The sequence below is a fragment of the Protopterus annectens genome, chromosome 9.part0 (assembly GCF_019279795.1).
Source record: "Protopterus annectens isolate FY-2018-M chromosome 9.part0, PAN1.0, whole genome shotgun sequence".
In the NCBI taxonomy this organism is placed as follows: Eukaryota; Metazoa; Chordata; order Ceratodontiformes; family Protopteridae; genus Protopterus; species Protopterus annectens.
The window spans coordinates 171,431,940-171,452,258 of NC_056743.1; the positions used below are offsets into that span (position 1 = coordinate 171,431,940).

The 20,319-nt window shown below is 40.0% G+C and overlaps 1 protein-coding gene across 1 annotated transcript in view; it reads left to right on the forward strand.

Moving 5' to 3' along the window:
- Positions 1 to 20,319, forward strand: part of PIK3C2A (phosphatidylinositol-4-phosphate 3-kinase catalytic subunit type 2 alpha) — a gene marked incomplete in the record, with an annotated part of 1,553,204 nt that overhangs the window by 1,323,122 nt on the left and 209,763 nt on the right. Inside the window, 1 exon segment of the mRNA XM_044082088.1 lies at positions 6,876 to 6,957. Within this exon segment, the coding sequence (XP_043938023.1) occupies positions 6,876 to 6,957 (82 nt within the window).

Consider the following 20,319-nt stretch of genomic DNA (forward strand, 5'->3'; position numbering starts at 1 on the left):
TACTTCTACAGCCTTTCTCAGAGGTGTTCCTACCAGGGATATCCTAGAAGCTGCTACCTGGAGTTCTGTGCATACCTTCACCAAGCATTACCACTTGACATTTTTTTCTAAATCCAGAGCTGGTTTTGCCACTGCAGTCTTCCAGGGCCTAATACCTAGTCCTAATGCTCAATAACTGCCTCCTCCCTTCCTTAGCTTTGGGAATCTACCCAAATGTAATGACTGCAACAGTGAAACACAAAGAACATAGTACAGTTGTGTACACTTACAATAAATGTAGATGTTCAAGTTTATTCACTGTTGCAGTCCTGGTTACCTTCCCTCCAGCCCCCTGACTTCTATTGGCTATACCTCTCTTCTTGTTTACTATACTTAAGCTTTCTGGTGTATTTGCTTTTTGTTGGAGGTGTAACCTTATATTTAATTGCTTTCCATTATGGGGGCTCCTGACATCTGGGGCAAGAAAAACTGATGTAATGCTTTATACCCCTGACTACCTGACATGGAAGATGACACAGCAACGGACGCAGGACCCAAGACTTTGATAATCAGGCCAACTGAGGGCTACCTGCAAGCAGATAACCCAAATGTACTGACTGCAACAGTGAATACACTCTAACATCTACATTTATGGTAAGTGTACACAACTGTACATTTTGTTGATGTCAGAAATCACATTGAAGTTCATGCACAACATCGTCTTCGTTACCAGTACGTGATGTGTCACTTGTCAGGATGGTTTAGTAGTTTTTCAAAGTGCTATTTGTTATGCAGTCCACAACTTAGAAACCCAAGCTGCTTAGGTATTCTGTTTGTTTTTCTGTATTTTTTTCTTGCAGCTGTTTTTTACATATTGTATCAAATTTATATTGTATTAGTTGAAATGTATGTACTTTAATTTCATTTATAATTGATCAGAATGGAAAACAGCAAAGTAGTCCAGGCTACTTGTCTTAAAAATTATTTTTCTTTTTTTGTTGAATGACAAACATTCAAGTGATGGGATATCTCCTAAAGTGATACGAAGATTAGAATCTAAAGGTTGGGGCTGAAAAATGCATGATGATGCAGGAGGAAATTGTATCCCCAGGACAGAACACGGATCTTGAGTCAGACACTGGATTGTAACTACAAAACATCCTGAAACCTTTGTAGTATTTAAATACAGCCTAAATTATATCCTTGAAGGTGCATTGTCAGGAAACAGGTCATTCTGCTCCTATGTAGTCCATGGCACTTATGCATTGGAAGCATATTGTGCATCATGGGATCTTGTACATCTGTAAGTGCATAAGAGTGACTGCAGAGATACTGAGATATTCCTTACAAAAAAAAGTTGCAAAGCCTAAATTAAAAAAAGAAAATTAGTCCCAGATGTCTGTCAGGGATTAGTTTTTTGGGATCTGTGTGGCCCAGTTGTTCCCTGCTGGGTGTAAGCTTTTTCCAACCCATTAATTCTAGCAGAGCAACTGCTGATCATGAACATCCATCAGGACTTTTTTTTAATGCCTCTGCATGTGATTCAGTGAAAGCTCTGCACACTTTGTAGACAACATATCTAATTCAACCAAAAAGATGTGCCCAAGCAAGTGCTCCACCCAGTTGTTTCACCCTTGATGGACAAGTTGCTCAGACCCAGCATCCTTTGCCCAGACCTCCAGCTTGTAAGCCTCTTATCAAGTTCTGGTTATCTGGGTCACAGTCAAGTCTTTCATCCCTGTCTGCCACAGAAGTGAGGTATGAATGAGAGACTATCAGCTGTAATACAGGGGATTATGATCAAGTCTGTGACCGTGACCAGCATATTATATATTCAGGCTATGGATGCGAAGAAGTTTACTCTCGAGCTATAATTTGGCATACATGCTGAGAACATAGCTGGTTATGATCAGAGACATAATTCTTTGTAGTGCATGGCGCTTTATCTGCTCCATGTACTATCACTTACAGAAAAAAACAACCGTAAGAGCAGGAAGTGTTTCATCAGCATTCAGAGCCTTTGAAAGCTGGTAAAGCACTTTTGCACTGTCAGACAGCAGGCAGAAACAAAATATCCCACTGAAAAATAAAGCTTTAAAAGTTTAGACACTTTGCAACACTTGTAAACAAAACTGTAGCAGAACATAGTGAACTTCTAATAGATAGTAAAAGTTTTACCTCATGCCTCTGCTCTTTGCCAGCCAGCAATGTCCTTAGCATGAGACCTGATTGTAACAGTGATTAGGGGTGTTTAACAAGCATTTGTTAAATTAAACTTCTATAGTGCATAAAATCTTGTGATTATGCTCAAAAACAGCTGAGTTGCATCTTGGTTCAGCCCTGCTATAGTGTGGGACTCTAACTTTAACACTTAGAGGGATGCTTACAAATTGTTTAGCACCTTCTGTGCATTAAGGTTAGGTTTGCACTAAAAAAGACAGTGCTGACCAGTAAACAGCAGCAGTGGGACAAGAAATGGCTTTTTTAGCTCCCATTTCTGCCTGCTGTCTGCTAAGGTAAACTCACTGTTTTGATTACTGCTACTTCCCTTACACAGAGAATATGTAAGGATATCAACCACTTCCTTACTGCTTTGTACCAGCTTTGAAAGCCAGCACAACGCAATGTTTGTTTTTTGTTTTTGTTTTTTTAGGTTGAATAAGGAGAAAATTACAGTCAGCTGCCTGTCGGGTGCCAGGATCCGCCACATAACGCATGCACTCAAGTCACTCCACAACAAGTACAAATATGACTCTGTCATTGTCCATGTTGGAGTGAATGACTTGAGACGTACCTCCCTGGACTACATGAAGAGAGACATGGAAGAGCTCTCGGATCATGTGGCCCAGGTAGGTATGACCCTAGCCCTGAGTAGCATCCTGCCTTCGCCCAGAATGATACCACAATATAAGGATAAAATGATTGACTTCAACAATTGGCTAAGCTTATGGTGTCATTCAAAGGGGATCCAGTATCTGTCTGCCTGGGATGACATGATTGACAGACCACGATGCTTTGCCAGAGATGATCTGCACCTGTCGCCCCTGGGTTTCAGGTTACTGGCTAAGGCTCTTGCCACCCCTATAGTGCCTTTTTTAGGCAAACTTCAAAGGACAAAACCACCACCGTAACAGGTACAAGCATGCAAAATCTGAAGGTAATGCTACTCAATGCTAGAAGTCTAAACCTCAAAATGCACTCTCTCGAGGCACTACTAAAAATGGAGAACATCGATATCTGCGCAGTAACTGAGACCTGGTTCAAGACTGCAGAGAGCACCCCTGCAATACCAGGATACAACTGTTACCACACTTTTCGGCCACCAAACCAGGACCGAAACACTAAATGTGGAGGAGTGTCAATATTCACGAAGGATATTCACACCACCAGGCTAGTTGGCCAACACAATGTGTCTGAAATTCTCCAAGTGCAACTAACACTAGGTAAGACTGCAATCCAAATTGTAGCTTGCTACAGATCCCCCACCATACCCCAAGATTCTCACTACACCTTTTTAAACATACTGGAAAATATTAAGATAGAACCAAACACCCTATTGCTGGGTGATTTTAACTACCCTGCCATTAACTGGGAAAACTACTCATGTCCCAACACCTTTGCGCAACGGTTCTTGGAATTCATAAATTCCAACGCCCTGGATCAACTAATCCATAGTCCCACCAGGGGCTCCAATATCCTAGACCTGGTCATTACCAACATGGCAAATCAATGCTCCATACCTATGGTCACCCCTCGTTAGTCAGGTCTGACCATAAGCTAATCACCCTTAACATCCTCTTCCCCCCCCCACCCCCAGTAAAGAAACCACCATAAAAACTTCTCCAAAGCCAACTTCATGCTACTCAAGTCAGAAGTGACAAACTTCATGACACCCATGCAGACGGGAACTGAAAGTTCAACTGCTGAATCCTACACTAAGGCACTGTACGAGCACATCCACTCATGCATGAATCGTGCCATCCCAAATAGAACCAAAATGCTCTCATCCAAAAAAAGGAAGCGAATCTGGTGGTCCCCTGCCATAAACAAACTTTACAACAAAAGGAAGAAACTTTTGCAGAAAAGAGGAAAATCCCAGGATGCAAAAAACTCCTTACTAGCCTCAGTAAGAAACTGAGATGCCTCATAAAATCCTCCAAAGCTAGTTATGAAAATAAAATTGCCAAAGATTCCAAAGACAACCACAAAGCATTCTATAACTTTGTCAAGAATCTAAATGGCAATGCTCAGATCTGCTCTGAGCTAAAACAGAATGGCAGTAAATATACTGATCCAAAGGATATTGCCAATATCCTGGCAGATCGATTCAGTGCCAACTTCACCCCTCTCACCCCTAAATGGCCCATCTCAATACCAGAAGATTGCCATATTCCAGTAATAACGACCACACAGGTACAAAACGCACTCTAAAGCCAAGAATACAGCATCCATCGGACCAGATGACATCCCGGGCTGTGTACTACATGAACTACAATATGAACTGGCACCTCACCTAAGTGTCATGTTTAATCATAGCCTCACCTCAGGTTTCGTGCCCACTGAGTGGCGCAGAGCTACAGTTATCCCAATCCACAAGGGGATCCACCTTGGATCCCGGAAACTACCGTCCCATCAGTCTGACAAGCCTTATCTGCAAGGCCATGGAGCGTATTATCATGGAACTTATAAACAAAGACATTGGCAACCTTCAAACACTGGACCCCACCCAGTTTGGGTTTGTGAAGGGCCGATCTTGTCTCCTGAACCTGATTGACTTCTTTGAATCAGTCTCCAGAGCCATGGACAAGGGTAAGGTGGTCCACACAGCCTATCTAGACCTTGCCAAGGCCTTTGACACCATCCCCCACTCTAGCAGAGCAACTGCTGATCATGAACATCCATCAGGACTTTTTAATGCCTCTGCATGTGATTCAGTGAAAGCCCTGCACACTTTGTAGACAACATATCTAATTCAACCAAAAAGATGTGCCCAAGCAAGTGCTCCACCCAGTTGTTTCACCCTTGATGGACAAGTTGCTCAGACCCAGCATCCTTTGCCCAGACCTCCAGCTTGTAAGCCTCTTATCAAGTTCTGGTTATCTGGGTCACAGTCAAGTCTTTCATCCCTGTCTGCCACCGAAGTTTGGTATGAATGAGAGACTATCAGCTGTAATACAGGGGATTATGATCAAGTCTGTGACCGTGACCAGCATATTATATATTCAGGCCATGGATGCGAAGAAGTTTACTCTCGAGCTATAATTTGGCATACATGCTGAGAACATAGCTGGTTATGATCAGAGACATAATTCTTTGTAGTGCATGGCGCTTTATCTGCTCCATGTACTATCACTTACAGAAAAAACAACTGTAAGAGCAGGAGGTGTTTCATCAGCATTCAGAGCCTTTGAAAGCTGGTAAAGCACTTTTGCACTGTCAGACAGCAGGCAGAAACAAAATATCCCACTGAAAAATAAAGCTTTAAAAGTTTAGACACTTTGCAACACTTGTAAACAAAACTGTAGCAGAACATAGTGAACTTCTAACAGATAGTAAAAGTTTTACCTCATGCCTCTGCTCTTTGCCAGCCAGCAATGTCCTTAGCATGAGACCTGATTGTAACAGTGATTAGGGGTGTTTAACAAGCATTTGTTAAATTAAACTTCTATAGTGCATGAAATCTTGTGATTATGCTCAAAAACGGCTGAGTTGCATCTTGGTTCAGCCCTGCTATAGTGTGAGACTCTAACTTTAACACTTAGAGGGATGCTTACAAATTGTTTAGCACCTTCTGTGCATTAAGGTTAGGTTTGCACTAAAAAAGACAGCGCTGACCAGTAAACAGCAGCAGTGGGACAAGAAATGGCTTTTTAAGCTCCCATTTCTGCCTGCTGTCTGCTAAGGTAAACTCACTGTTTTGATTACTGCTACTTCCCTTACACAGGGAATATGTAAGGATATCAACCACTTTCTTGCTGCTTTGTACCAGCTTTGAAAGCCAGCACAACGCAATGTTTGTTTTTTGTTTTTGTTTTTTTAATCTTATGTTGTATTAATTTGTAGTACATGAAGCAGATGAATCTCCATGCACTACTAAGAATTATAATCAGATTTCTAATCGTAACAAAGTATTGTGTGTTCTCCATATGAATGCCAAGATTCACCTCTTGAGTTTTGCAGTCAAAGTGAATTTCTTGGCATCCATGTCTCGAACAAATAGTGTACTAGTTACAATATGTGACCCAATTATGATCCTGTTTGTTAAGCACTTATCATTCATTTTAAAATGAATGATTAGTACAATGAAAAAAAAACAGTAATAGGTAAACTGTTGTACTGGACATGACTAAAGAACCTTGTATTTGTGGGACCAGAGCAGTGTTCAGTAATTCATTGAGTATGTGTAGTACATTTTCATCTGTTTTATTAAAATAACATTCTGTTGTTGTGGTGTCTTTCGGCTTTTCACGGTTAAGGCTCGCCACAGCAGAACTCCGGTCCGCTAATGATTGGCAGTAGATTTTTATGTGCCGAGTTGCCGGCCCTGATGCACAACCTTCAGCGAATGTACGCCCATTCACGCATGTCTCCACACAGAAGACGTTCTAGCTGAGAATCGAACAGGACAACATCTTACTGTGAGGTGACCATGCTACCGCAGCACTTTAAAATAACATTCTGTCTAGAGAAGAAATAGTAAAGCACTGCTCAAGTTATTTATGAACAAAGAGACTGGAGGTTATTTTGCTGAGATTTGTTTGTATTTTGGATAAGTAAAATTCTCCTTAAACTTGATTACAATTTCCAGTATTGACAAATGTGATACATTTGTATATCTCTTGTTAAAAATCGATTACTTAAATATGTATTTTCTTTTGTTTTTCATTTCTTTTCAGTGTGATCTCGTTTATACTTTTTTTCATCCTTTGCCAAGGGATGAAAAGACAGAAGCAATAGATGGAATTGCTAAATCTACAGGTATGCATTTTGTTAAAGCAAAGTCTGGAGAGAAAGCATACATTCTGATTCACAGTGTAGAATTCAGCTATTAATGAAGAATTTAAAAAAGTTGCAGTACAAGACAAACACCACTACAGTTAAGATGCTGTTTTTTTTTCCTTTGTTAATCATCCCTCTGTTTTGCTTAAAATTATACTGGAGGCTGCGTTGATTCAGAAGATTGAGGTCCCTTATGTCTGTAATCAGTGCAAAATGTGAGGAGATAGATTCTCACTGTGTGGATCATAGGAGATAAATGGCTTAGGATTTACACTGGTATGACAGAAGAGTTTTAGAAGGGGAGTCTGTTTCGTTTAGACCACAATGATTTAGGGTACTGGTGGGAAACAAACTTTTTCCAAATAGTTGGCAGGTTGTATTGTATTTTGCTTTGAGGAAATTATCAAACCACTGCTGGCTTTGCTAAATATAATTCTACGAGCAGGGCAGCTGCTCCTGTGCTTTTTTTTTTTTTTTTGGGGGGGGGGCTAAACAAGAAAGGTTTATAAGGCATATGTACTTAGTCTTCATTCTGCAGACTTATTACTAAACATATTTTTCGAGTTGGACTTTGAGGTTAAGGGCAAGATGGTTAGTCCTTCAAATAATTTTTTTTGGGGGGAAGGGGGTACCTTATCCCAACTGTAGAAATATGACTTCATTCTGTACCAAAAGGTTATGACTTGAAAGCACAAGAATTGGATCATTCCTCTAATAGTAGAGATCCAGTCTCATTCCTTTCTCTCCTGTTATTTATAATACTTTTTTTTGTTTCATTACAGGTTGCTTGGCTGCTTGTTGTGCTTATGAGGTGATAACCATTATGGTGGTGGTGGTGCCTTTTACTGTATTGTCAGTGCATTGGGAACCTAGTTAGTACTAGATGATTACTGACAGAGGTAACTGCTGCTTTATAATTTTGAAAGTGGTAGTGGCAATGGACTTTTAACGGATCATTGAGGGGTTACTTACTCTGATGTTCTTCGTCTTCCATTGCTGCAGTCCTGACTATTGGGTATAGTCCGCGTCATGTCGGCCCGAATACCAGAGTATAAGGCTGACGTCGGTCAGGGCGCATTAGACTGACGTCAGTACGTCAGGGTACTAATGCGCATGACCGACGTCATATCCCCAGTCTTTTTTGCCGCATGGTCCGATGCAGAAGCAGTTTTGCGAGTGCAGGTTGGCGTTCTGAAATATTTCCGAAACCGGAGTTTCAGACCGAAACAGAGTTGGCTAAGTACCCCGTTGGGGAACATTTTGGTTTTCTTGCCTCAGTATTTTACGGATGTCAGAAAAGTGAATAACTGTATTTCTTGTGAAACAGATACCTCATAGGGATTATCATACCTTGTGTATACCTTGTTTAGGGCCGCGTTGTTGGTTGCAGCTCTTGTGCTAGGTTTAACAAACGCACTAAGAGGAGGTTAGACTGTGCCAGGTTAGTGTTTGGGAAGCGTAATTATAAAATGCCGCCGGATGCTCCGCCCGCTTCCTCAATAAAACAGTGAAGCCTAGGGTTGATGAACTCAGTGGAGCGGAGGTTTTGCCAGGAGTTTCCATGGAGTCCCAGGCAGAAACTATACTATTACAGGATGTGCCTTCTCAGGAGGTAGGCCAGGCTGAGGGGCTTCTCAGGTGACTGTTCTTCCTCTCTTCCTAAGGTAGTTAGAGCCTCTTCTGTTGCCAAAACTTCTTTGAGAGGTAGGCGCCGTTCAGGTTCAGTGGGGGTTCTCCTAGCATTTGAGGTCCTGTACCTAAGAAACATATGCTTAAAGTGGGAGCACATTTCATTACTATGATTAGAGGTTCTATGCCCCGCCTGATAAGAGGCCTAGGGTGGAACCGAGTTTGATAGTTTTGAACAGTGTTCAGAGGCTTCAGAATCTTCTGTGGAAGATATGCAGGAGTATCCTACTTATTCTGATTCTGATGTGGATATTTCTCATTTTCAGAGTCTGCATTCCATGAGGGAGCATTTTAAATGGGAAGGCCAGGATTACTCTGATTCAATTCTTGTTTTACCCCAGCATAGGCCTTTAGCTATTCCTCCTGTGTTGAATGTGGTGGAAGATGTTTTGCAGAGCTTCCCTGAACCCTGACTCTTTGCCTCCTGCTCCTGTTAAGCCTGATAGGTATTATAGGGTGCCCGAAGCTCATAAATATTTGTTTAAGAGTCCTAGGGCGGACCCAGAAACTATTTCTCAAGGGCCTACGGGTGTAAAGGCTTCTGTGGTTAAAAATCCTGTTCCCACTGATAAAGAGGCAAGGGCTTTGGATAGGTGGGGAAAGAAAGTGTATACTTCTTCCACTCTAGCCATGAGAGCATTGAATTGTCAGTTTCACCTGCTTAAATATCAGAATTATCTCCTTTCACAATTGTTGGCGGAAGGTATTGAGTGTAAAGAGTTGCTGGATTTGGTTCACGTGTCTGAACAAGTGGGTAAGCATTCTTTGGTTTTGATGCTGTACAGGCCTCCTCGAGGGTGGCTGCTACCAGTTCTGTTCTTCGCAGGCATGCTTGGTTGAAGGATCAGAATTTGGCTGAGCATGTTAAGACAAGGATTTTGGATGCTCCTTTACAGTCTGATGTGTTGTTTGGATCGCCTGTGGAAGCAGTTTTAAAGAAAATGGAGGACAAAGCTAAGTGTATGCAGACTGTTAAAGATTTTTTGCAGGTACAGCCACCAAAGTTTAGTAGAAATTGGCCTGCTAAGGGGTGGACATATCCTGCTTATGATTCCCAGTCTAGGGGTAGGTCTAGACGTGGTAGGGGCAGGGCTCAAGGTCTTTTAGGCCTAGAACAGGAGTTCACCTGCTCAGACTTCTGGTGAGGGCAGGGTCAGTCCTTCGTAAACAAACCCAATGACCTGTCTTTTCAGCTGCCAGCAGATTCCTTGGCAGCTCCTTTGGGAGGAAGACTGTCTCTTTTCAAAGAAAATTGGGATTTAATTACTCAAGACAAATGGGTGTTGGATATCATTCACCACGGTTACAGATTTTATTTCCATACAATGCCCCTTTCAAAGGCATGCCGTTCCTCCTCCACAAAGAAAAGAGGCTCACAAGCAAGTTTCTCAGTTACTTCACATAGGGGCCATTCAGCCAGTCCCTGTATCAGAAAGGGGCCTAGGATTTTATTCTCTGTTCCTTGTACCAAAGAAGGGGAACACGTGGAGACCAATTTTGGATTTATCTCTCCTCAACACGTTTTTGGACATTCCCAAGTTCAAGATGTTGACGTTACAACAGCTTTTACCTCTGCTGGGCAAAGATCACTGGATGGTAACTTTAGATCTCAAGGAAGCTTACCTTCATGTGCCTATAAGGCTAAGTTGCAGGAAGTATCTGGGTTTCGAGCTGCAAATTCTCATTAGCAGTTCTCTGCATTGCGCTTTGGGTTATCTACTGGGGGCAGAGTATTCACAAAGGTTCTGGCTCCAGTGATAGCTTACTTCAGGCTTCAAGGAATTCAAATCTATCCTTACTTGGACGACTGCCTGATTCTGGCTCAAGAAAAGGAAGACCTTCTACAGCTTCTGGAATATGTTATAGCAGTGCTAAGATGCCTAGGGTATTCTGTGAACGAAATAAAGTCCAGTCTAGTACCCTCTCAAGACATGTGCTTTCTGGGTGTGAGACTGAATACAGCAGCCCAGATGGCCTATTTAACCCCGGACAAACAAAAGAGTCTGTCACTTTACTTCCATCAACTATCTCATCAGTCCGTGCTGACTGCAAGGACAGTCCTTCAAGCATTAGGGTTCATGGCATCTTGTATTCTGGTACTTCCCAATGCCAAACTGCATATGAGGAAGCTACAATGGTATCTCAAAATGTATGGACTCAGCACTGCCAGGATTTGGACACTGTCATTCAAATAATACCTTGCCTTCAAAAGAATTCTTGTGGTGGGCTCAGGAATGTCACCTAAACAAGGGACTCTCTGTGACCCGGCCAGAGGCAAGTCAGATCTTAACGACAGATGCCTCGGACATTGCTTGGGGAGCTCATCTAAATGGAAAGTGGATACAAGACAAGTGGCCTGCCAGACTACAGCATCTACATATCAACATGAAAGAGATGTTAGCAGTCCAGTTTGCAGTACTGGCTTTCAAGGAGTTACTTCTTCCAGGGCAGGTGTTGATTCTAACAGACAACACAACTGTCATGTGGTACATCAACAAGCAAGGGGAACACATTCTTATCCTCTATGCAGGCAAGCAATGATTTTATGGAGACTGCGCTCAGCCTGCAATTAACTCTTCAGGCAAGGTTTCTGCCAGGCACAGAACTCCTTAGCAGATGTGTTAAGCAGACAAATCATGGATCCCCACAGTGGAAACTGGATCTTCATGTATTTCAGAACTGACAGTGTCATGGGGAACTCCAGACATAGATCTGTTCGCTTCTCCACTAAACCACCAGCTGCCAAAGTATTGCACAAAGGGGTTTCATCACACAGCTTGGAAAGTGGATGCTCTGTCTTTCAGTTGGAAAACCTTCATGTGTATGCCTTTCCACCTCTGCCTCTTCTTCCAAAGGTACTATTAAAGGTCAGACAAGACAGGCCAGGATGATTTTGATAGCTCCAGATTGGCCTCGCAACACTGGTACCCACTACTACGGAGTCTGGTAAAGAAGCCCATGGCCTTTACCTCTGATTCCTCATCTGTTATCTCAGAAGGACGGTCATCTGCTCAATGTCAAGCTTCACTCTCTTCATCTAACAGCCTGGCATATTCTGTGTTGAAACACAGCAGGTCTCAACTTCCTCAACAAGTTTTAAATGTGATTATGGAAGCTAGAAGACCTAGTACAAGGAGAGTGTACGAGAAAATGGAAGAGATTTTTATTTTGGAGTACAGCAAAGAATTTGGAGATTTCTGAGCCTAATTTGAGTGTGGCTCTTCAATATCTTACTGAATTATTGGACAAAAGTTTGTCCTTCTCTTCCATTAAGATTCATGCTGCAGCAATTTCAGCTCACTATGATTGTGACCCACCTTTGTTTTCGCATCCTTTGTTCAAGCAGTTTCTTAGAGGGCAAAGAATATAAGGCCCCACGTGAGCTACTCCTGCTTGGGATCTCAATTTTGTGTTGGAAAACTTACTCTACAACCTTTTGAGCCTGCAGCTACTGCTGAATTGAAATATTTGTCATGGAAGACTGCTTTTCTGTTGGCTATTACTTCTGCAAGAAGGGTGTCTGAGTTGCAGGCCCTTATGGCAGTAGAGCCCTTTTGATTTTCCATAAGGATAGGGTATCATTACGTACTAATCCTTCTTTTATGCCTAAGGTGGTTTCTAGTGTGGCTTTAAACCAAACTATTCATTTGCCTACGTTTTTGCAGACCCTCAAAATAAAGGGGAAAAGATTTTGCACACTTTAGATGTACACAGGCAATTAAGCTATTATTTAAGCAGGACTAAGGATTTTAGGCAGTCTCAGCAATTGTTTGTTTCTTTTGCTTTGAGTTCACAGGGCAAGCCTGTGTCAAAACAAACTATTTCTAGGTGGATTGGCTTTTGCATTGCATTTTGTTATTCCCATCATGGCAAGGAGATTCCAGCTGGGATTAGGCCTCATTCCACTAGGGCTACTGCCACTTCAACAGCATTTCTAAGGGGTGGCAACTAAGGATATTTTGGCAGCTACTTGGAGTTCAGTGCATACTTTCTCTAAGCATTATCACCTTCCTATCTACTCTAAGTCTAGGGCTGGTTTTGCCACAGCTGTTTTGCAAGGCATGTTGTCAGCTCCCACTTCCTTATGATTTGCCAGCCTCCCTTACCTCTGCTTTGGGATTCTACCCAATAGTCAGGACTGCAGCAATGGAAGACGAAGAACATAGTACAGTTTTGTACCTACCATAAATGTAGATGTTCGAGGATTCCATTGCTGCAGTCCAATCCTCCTTCCCCTCTGTATTTAGGGGTGGTTGTGTAGGTGAGGTTACATGCTTATATTTTTGTATATATTGCTGTATATATTGTACATGTTTTTGGTGCAGGTTTTTTGGGACTTGTCTTTTTAGGGTCTTCTGACATCTGGGGCAAGAAAAGACTGAGGATATGACGTCGGTCATGCGCATTAGTACCCTGACGTACTGACGTCAGTCTAATGCGCCCTGACCGACGTCAGCCTTATACTCTGGTATTCGGGCCGACTGGACGCGGACTATACCCAATAGTCAGGACTGCAGCAATGGAATCCTCGAACATCTACATTTATGGTAGGTACAAAACTGTACTTTTCTTATTGGCTGGTGTTAGTCAGGGATCTTGGATTTCAGGCTTTAAAACTCAGAAGATTTAGTACATCCCTACAGTATTCATACTGACAGTTTGACTGCACCCATAATCCAGCAAAAAATTGTGAAAGAATCCAGTCTTCACTTACAGTTTGGCATTATACTAGCACCACTTGGTGATGTCACCCAAAGGTTATGACGTAGTGCTTGGAATAGGTAATGGGTTTCATTATCTACTGTTACTGTGAAGTTTTCCCATGGCTGAACTGTCTTCCACCTGATAATTTAGAACAGTAAAACCAAGTTTATGGGTAATGGAGCTTAACTTATGGATGTACCTTGTAGTTCAGTCAGAGCTTTAGTTGCTGGCCTAATTCAACACTTGAATGCCAGAGTTTTCTAATTAACTGTCAATTGTTTGAAATGGAAATGCCTTCAAGTTTCCTTTTAACAAACTGTTTTTTCCAGCTACCACTTTCGGATGTGCTGTGGTATCTGCTGAACACATTTTCTTTCTTACTACAGGGTTGTAAGGCACAATCCCATTTGGCAACATCTTTAGAGTGACTTTGTGTAGGGCTATACATTTTTATTTTGCAATCTGTTTTGTGTTATTTGACTCATAAAATGATATATTTTTTGTTCTCATTGATTTGCAGTCAGTACGATAGATCTGCTTTACATGTACATTGAACAGATTTTACACACTCATGTTAACCAGACTTCTTCAGACCACTGCAAATTTTTATTCATCTGTTATAGTACTTTGGAACCATGGCAGGCTAAAACCATTTTCAGTTGGTTAAATTTCCATTTTGCTGTACCAGGTTTGCTTTCAGATCAGCATCACATTTTATTTTAAAACAAAATCTTGTTGATACATTTTCTGATAGAGTATTGTGTTCTCTTTGTATATATGCTTGCCTGCTTGTAATGCAAAAATTATCAGAAAAGTAATAGTCAAAGAACTCTCTTTCAAGCAATGTGGAGACTTTAAATGAGGCATTTGTTGAGCGTAACCTATGTCATGTCTTTGGGTACCCTGGCTCCTCACATGGTCTTTAAACTGCAAGAGATAGCTTCCCTTTTCTGTGTTGTAAACATTCATGGTCCTCTTCTGGGAGGCTGTTTCAAGATCCTTCATTTGATCTTTATTTTGTTTTTTTCCCCCAAAAAAGTTGTTTAGCAAGGAGACTGGCCACATTCCTTGAACTGGCTGTAAAAACAGATCAGGTTTGCAATCATAACCAAGTTACACCTTCACTACTTGGATGGCAAGAAATGCACATTTAGAATAGAATGCTGAAAGGTGCTTAAAGCTTTCTTATTCCCAAATTTGGAGCATGATTGTAGCAGTCCTTATACTGCATTTTACTCATGTATTAGACTCCTGCCTGCCTTACAGTCCACTGTTTTCATGATTATCTGCAGTTTAAAAGCAAAATATATCAGCTTCTTTCCTCTTGTTTCTGTCTCTGGAAAGGGAAGGACTAGTTAGCCTCAGCTAATTCTCAACAGTTGCCAGCAAGCCTTTGCCACTGCTGAATCTCCGTAATGAGGGTTGGCAGTTTTGCATTACTGAGGATGCAATGGCATCTTCTGATAAGATAGTTAGTACATCTCCATTTATCTGCACAGAACCAGTTAGCATTTGATGGCTAAATTAATTCTTCTGCATTCAGAGAGCATTATTCTGAGATATCTATTTGAAAGAAGTTTTGGCCAAGCATGTATAAAAAGAGTATTTTACTTCATACATGTTTGTAAATATAATTTGGTGTACAGTGTAGTGGGTAACCAGTGGACTCTTTTAAAGAACTTATTACCCAGTTGAATTTGTACAGCTTCCAACTGTTGTATTTTGCACATATATGCTTCTCATCTGGAACTTGTAATTAGTTCTTTATCATTAATGTTGTCAAACTGTATAATACCAGTGAGAGATGTAATAAAATGTAAGCAAGAGGAATATTTCACTTTGTGTTATGCTTGCATATATGATTTGGTGCACTGTTAATGGGGAAACAAAATGTAAGAACACTGCCCTGATATTAGGAAAAGTGTTGTTCTATTGATACCCAGAAGTGACACTTAAAGACTGCAGTAAGCTGGAGAACTAGTTCACTTTGATATACTGCTGATGTCTGTTGGTGCAGTGCTTAATGGGGAGCCAGAAGCATGGTCTTGATAGTTTGACAGGCTCTAATCTTCGAAACCTGAGAATAAAAAGGTGAGCCAGATATAATTCAAGAGGAACATTTCAGTTTATCTTGTTTGCTGTGAAAGGTTGAAATAATGCAGCATGGAATAGTATACTCTGTGCATGGTTGAATTAATACATTGTCCAGATGCTAAGCTGTACTTTTTGTGTGATAGAATTAGTACAGTTAACTGGAGCTGTTACTTGCATGATAGAATTAATATAAACAAGGTGTCTGGAAAACTGTTTTTACCTTATTCAGGCTGAAACATTTGCATACCTCTCAACTGTACAGATTTTCGCAGAATGTCCAGATTTTTGCTTCGTATTTGTGGTCTTTTCCTCCATAAAATTTGTGGTTTTCTGGCAAATCATTGAAGATTGAAGTCACTAAATAATGACAGACATTTGAGATTCAGATTTTATATCCTTCAGAAAATATGTAATTGTGCAAAACGTGTTATTCCAGCAAGATTATAAGTTAATAGGAGCAATATTTAAATTTTGTCCCTATTTTTGGGCCTTTGTATCCACATTCTTTCTGGCTTTGTCCACATGTCTTGCCCTGAGAGGTTGAGAGGTATGAACATTTGGCATTTGGTCTACAGTTTAATTGGAAACTACATGCAGCAATATGGTTTTGATTATGTATCAGTCAAGACCATATTGTTTCACTCTTTTTTTTAATTTCTCCAAATCAACTGGAATATGGACCCCATTCCGAAGTCGAAGTACGATTAAAGTTCATGAAATTAGTATTGTTTCAATCTTTGATGTCATCCAGAAGTGCTGTTAGCAGCACCGCCATGTGTCCAGTAATGACTCTTGCAGTTTGTAGAGTTACACATATCGGTAACATGTCTAAGTATGATTGCAAATTATTTTTTTAACACCTGTTGCCCCTACTACTACTGGAACTGTGTATCTTTCTGCCACATTGACCTCGTTTCTGCCTGCAAATCCTGATATTTTATGACTTTGTGTCTTTCTGTACGCAAGACACTGTAGTCCAAGTGTAGAGATTTCAGTGATCAATGCTACTTTTGTCTTTTTTTTTCATGGACTACTATATCTGGTTTTCTTGCATCTGTCTTTTGAACTGTTGGTAATGGGTGATCCCATGTGATGTCGACTTAATTTTCTATGATGCTTTGTGGCCCATGTTTCCAGTGTTTCAACTACTTCAGTATTGTAATGTTTGCACAATCCCCAGTGCAGCAGTCTTGCCACATTATTATGCCTTTCAGTTTACAGTTCTTCTACCTACCATTAGTATATTGCAACAAGGTGTGCAACTGTTTCCAGTTCTGTTTTACAAAACTTACATTTGTGTTTCTTCCACATGTTCAGTGGACTTTGTAAACCAACATGTATGTAGCCCACTGTCTTGGGCTGCCAATATTAAACTTTCGTGTTTTGGGTTGAATTTGCCTCACCTTAACCATTCCTGCTTTTGATCCTGATCAACGTGAAGTTCTTCCAGGAGTTTTCTGTAATTGCAACTATATTTCTGCATTTTCAGCATTTTTTTGCCTTTTCATCTAATCCTTCACCGTAAATTCTTTCTTTTGTTTTTTTGTTTTTTTTGGCACATTCAGTTGCTGCTTGATTTTTATCTACTTCTGGTTTGATTTCCATTCCCACTTGACGCAGATATTCTTTTGCTAGATTAAGAAGGGAAGTCATCTTAGACTTTTTCTCATGTTTAAGAACTTTTCACTACATTTGGGTGTTGTGAAGTCGACAAATATGTGTGTGCAGTTCCACAATTGCAGATCTATACATGTAATCAATTTCAAGGAGACCCATACCTTCTTCAGAACATGGGCTATATAATCTTGGTATGCACTGATTTTTATAAATCATTTGATGAGCATGAAGCATCTTGTTTTCCTGTCTAACCTGTCCAACACATTTTGGGGCCAATCAATCACTCCAAAGCTATAAGTTAAGACAGGAAGAGCAAACTGGTTTGTAGCCTGAATTTTGTTCCTAGATGTCAACACTGTTTTCAAGATTAATGCAAGTCTTCTAAAATATTCCTTACTGGGTTTTATTTCCATTTGTTCATGTTTTATTGCTCCTTCATCAATTCCCAAATATTTATGCACTCCCTCTTGCTCAAGGTCTTTTATATCCCATTCTTGTCCTAAACTGACGTTTTCTTGGTGTTGCAGCTTTCATGCTTTAAAGGTTGCTTTTGCACATTTATCAAGACCAAATGACATTCTTATCTGAAAAAGTTTTAACTTCTTGCAATTGTGCTTTCAGTTACTCATCTCAGCTATACAGTTTTAAATCGGCAAAGAGAAGACAAGTCTTTACACTTTGCTTTCTGGGAGCCAAATTATAGCCATGACCTAATCTGTTAAGCAGGCAGCTTAATGGTTTAAAGGCAAGGCAAAAGAGCAACGGTGACAGTGTCACCCTGGAATATTCCCCACTGGATTTTTATCCTGGTATAATAATTTGCCATTTATCATGGTTTAACTGCAAGGTGGGTTGCCACTGTTTCATGGTCACTGTGATGTTGTTTATCAGTGTAGGGTGTATCTTACACATCTTTAAGCACTCTTTTATCCATGAATGTGGGATACTGTCAAATGCTTTTTCGTAGTCAATCCATGCCATACTTAGATTCTTCCCCGTTTTACAGTTCTCCACTATGACTAACAACAAACGATCCTTTGTTCCATATGACTTTCTTCTATTGTCATAATTGAGTTTTCTTCTAAATGACTGCAAACTCTGTTGGCATCAATTCAAGTATATAGTTTATATGTCGTCAGAAGGCAAGTTATTGGCCTATAATTTTTAGGTTAACTTGTAGGTTCACTGTTGGGTAGGAGCATTGTTTTTCCTGTTGTTAGCCAGGTTGTGTCTGTTCAGGGTTTGCATATAAGTAGTTCTTACTCATGGCTAAATCTTCATGCAAAGATGTTAATACTTTTAATCAGAAGTTGGGTACTGCATCTGGGGCTGGGGTTTTCCAAATAGAGACTTTTCTTAACTTTGTTTCAATTTCTCTGGCTGTTACTTCCTCCCATTTCATATCCCGTACCTTTGAACGTCTTTTTCTCTCTTTTACTTCTATCTGTTTAGCATCTTTATGTTCTACAGAATCTTCATAAATACTTATCTAAAATGTATTTAGTTCTTTTTTTTATGGTCTTTCGATTCATTTTACCTTGTTTCCCAATTTTCTATAAAACTTTTTTGGGTCATCAATAAATTGTTTATTTTGCACATTTCCTTTATTTTCAACTGTGTATCTTGTGAAGTTTTCTGCCTGTGCTGATATTTTTAGTTTATTTGCGACAGTGCATGATAAATCCTGGTCCGTTATAATACTACCCATTGCTTTTATCACGTCTGTCTTTCTGAGAATTTTTGTTGATCTGTTCCCTCTTCTATACTCTTCTAACAGTGACACTTCTTAATTGCTTTATAGTTTACTTTATTCGATGATGGTATTCGATTTCTCCCCTTCCTTTCCCTCACTACCCTGTGTTCTTGTTGTAGAATTTTATCTGTTATTAATTTAGCTGCACAGTAATATATCCTGTTTACTTCTGTTTATGTTGCATGGATCTCTGTTGACAGTCCTAATTGCTGTATTTGCTGTATTCATTTGTTTTATCAAACTTCTGACCTTTTGGATTTTATTGACCTTCTGCTGTCTATTTTTGTTTCATTGATCTTAATATGTCTATCTCTATTAAATCAAGCAACTCTTCCCTTAGCTCATTTTCTACTAAACTAAGAGCACGTTTTTTGTTCTCCATTTCCTGTGGGCATTCTGTAGAAAACTCTAGAGCATTTGTTCTGTCATATGGGAACTCACAGGCCTGTCACTTCTCAACATTAACTACATCAGAGTCGCCATAGCTTCCTGTTCCTTCCCTTGCTTTCCAGCTTCATGTGAACATTTATACTGGTTTCCTGTGGAAGGCTCCAAAATATCTTCATATGGCAACTGACCAGTTGCTTCCTATTCCACTGGTTCCCTTAATTTGGGTGTTCATTTCTCTATCCTGCTGTGGTGCTTTCTGAGTTAGATTTTATACACTGAATCCTTCACTTCGTAGGTACTGCATAACCTCAGTTTCTATTTCTTTAACTTCTGAGTTACTTTTCCTCCTTGTCTTCTTATTTTTTGTATTGTAAAGTTTTCCATGTCCAGATTCCTTTGCCTGTATTTCTCTTCAAATATTTTTGGTGCTGTTCTTTTTGTATTGATTATTTTTGCTTTCTCCTTTGTATAAATATTGCACCATATTAAATCTTCTCTTTTTCTTTCACATGTTCATAGTTCTTCAGATGTCTCCTGATCTTCCTATTTCTCCTTACTTTGGGGACTCATTCCATCATGTGCGGTAACCTGTGTTTGACCTTCTACATCAATCCTTCACTTCATTGGCATTCCATAACTTCAACTTCTATTTTTTTAACTTCTTCACTAATCTTCTTTTATACATTCCCTCTGTGTGATATTTATTATGAAGTTTTCCATATCTAGATGCCTTTGGCTGTATTTCTCTTCAAATGTCTTTGGGGCTTTTGACTTTGCATAAATATTGCACAATATCAAATCTCTCTCTCTTTCCCATGCCCATTTTTTTTTATACTTTTCAAAAATCTCTAGGTTGTGTTGTTTATAGTGTCACACTTTCTCAGATGCTTCTTTTTCAAAACAGATCAAAGTTTCTTGGTCTTTATAATGTTTTTCACAAATCTGTTGTATTAATGAACGCAGATTTTTATTTTAAGCTTCTAACGTTTTTTCTTGTGGAAGTATTTTTCTTTCCTCTAATTTCTCTCTCAATTTTTTGTACATCTTGTGTCTAGAAATACTGGACTTTTTGCATAATAGTAACAGTGCATAAT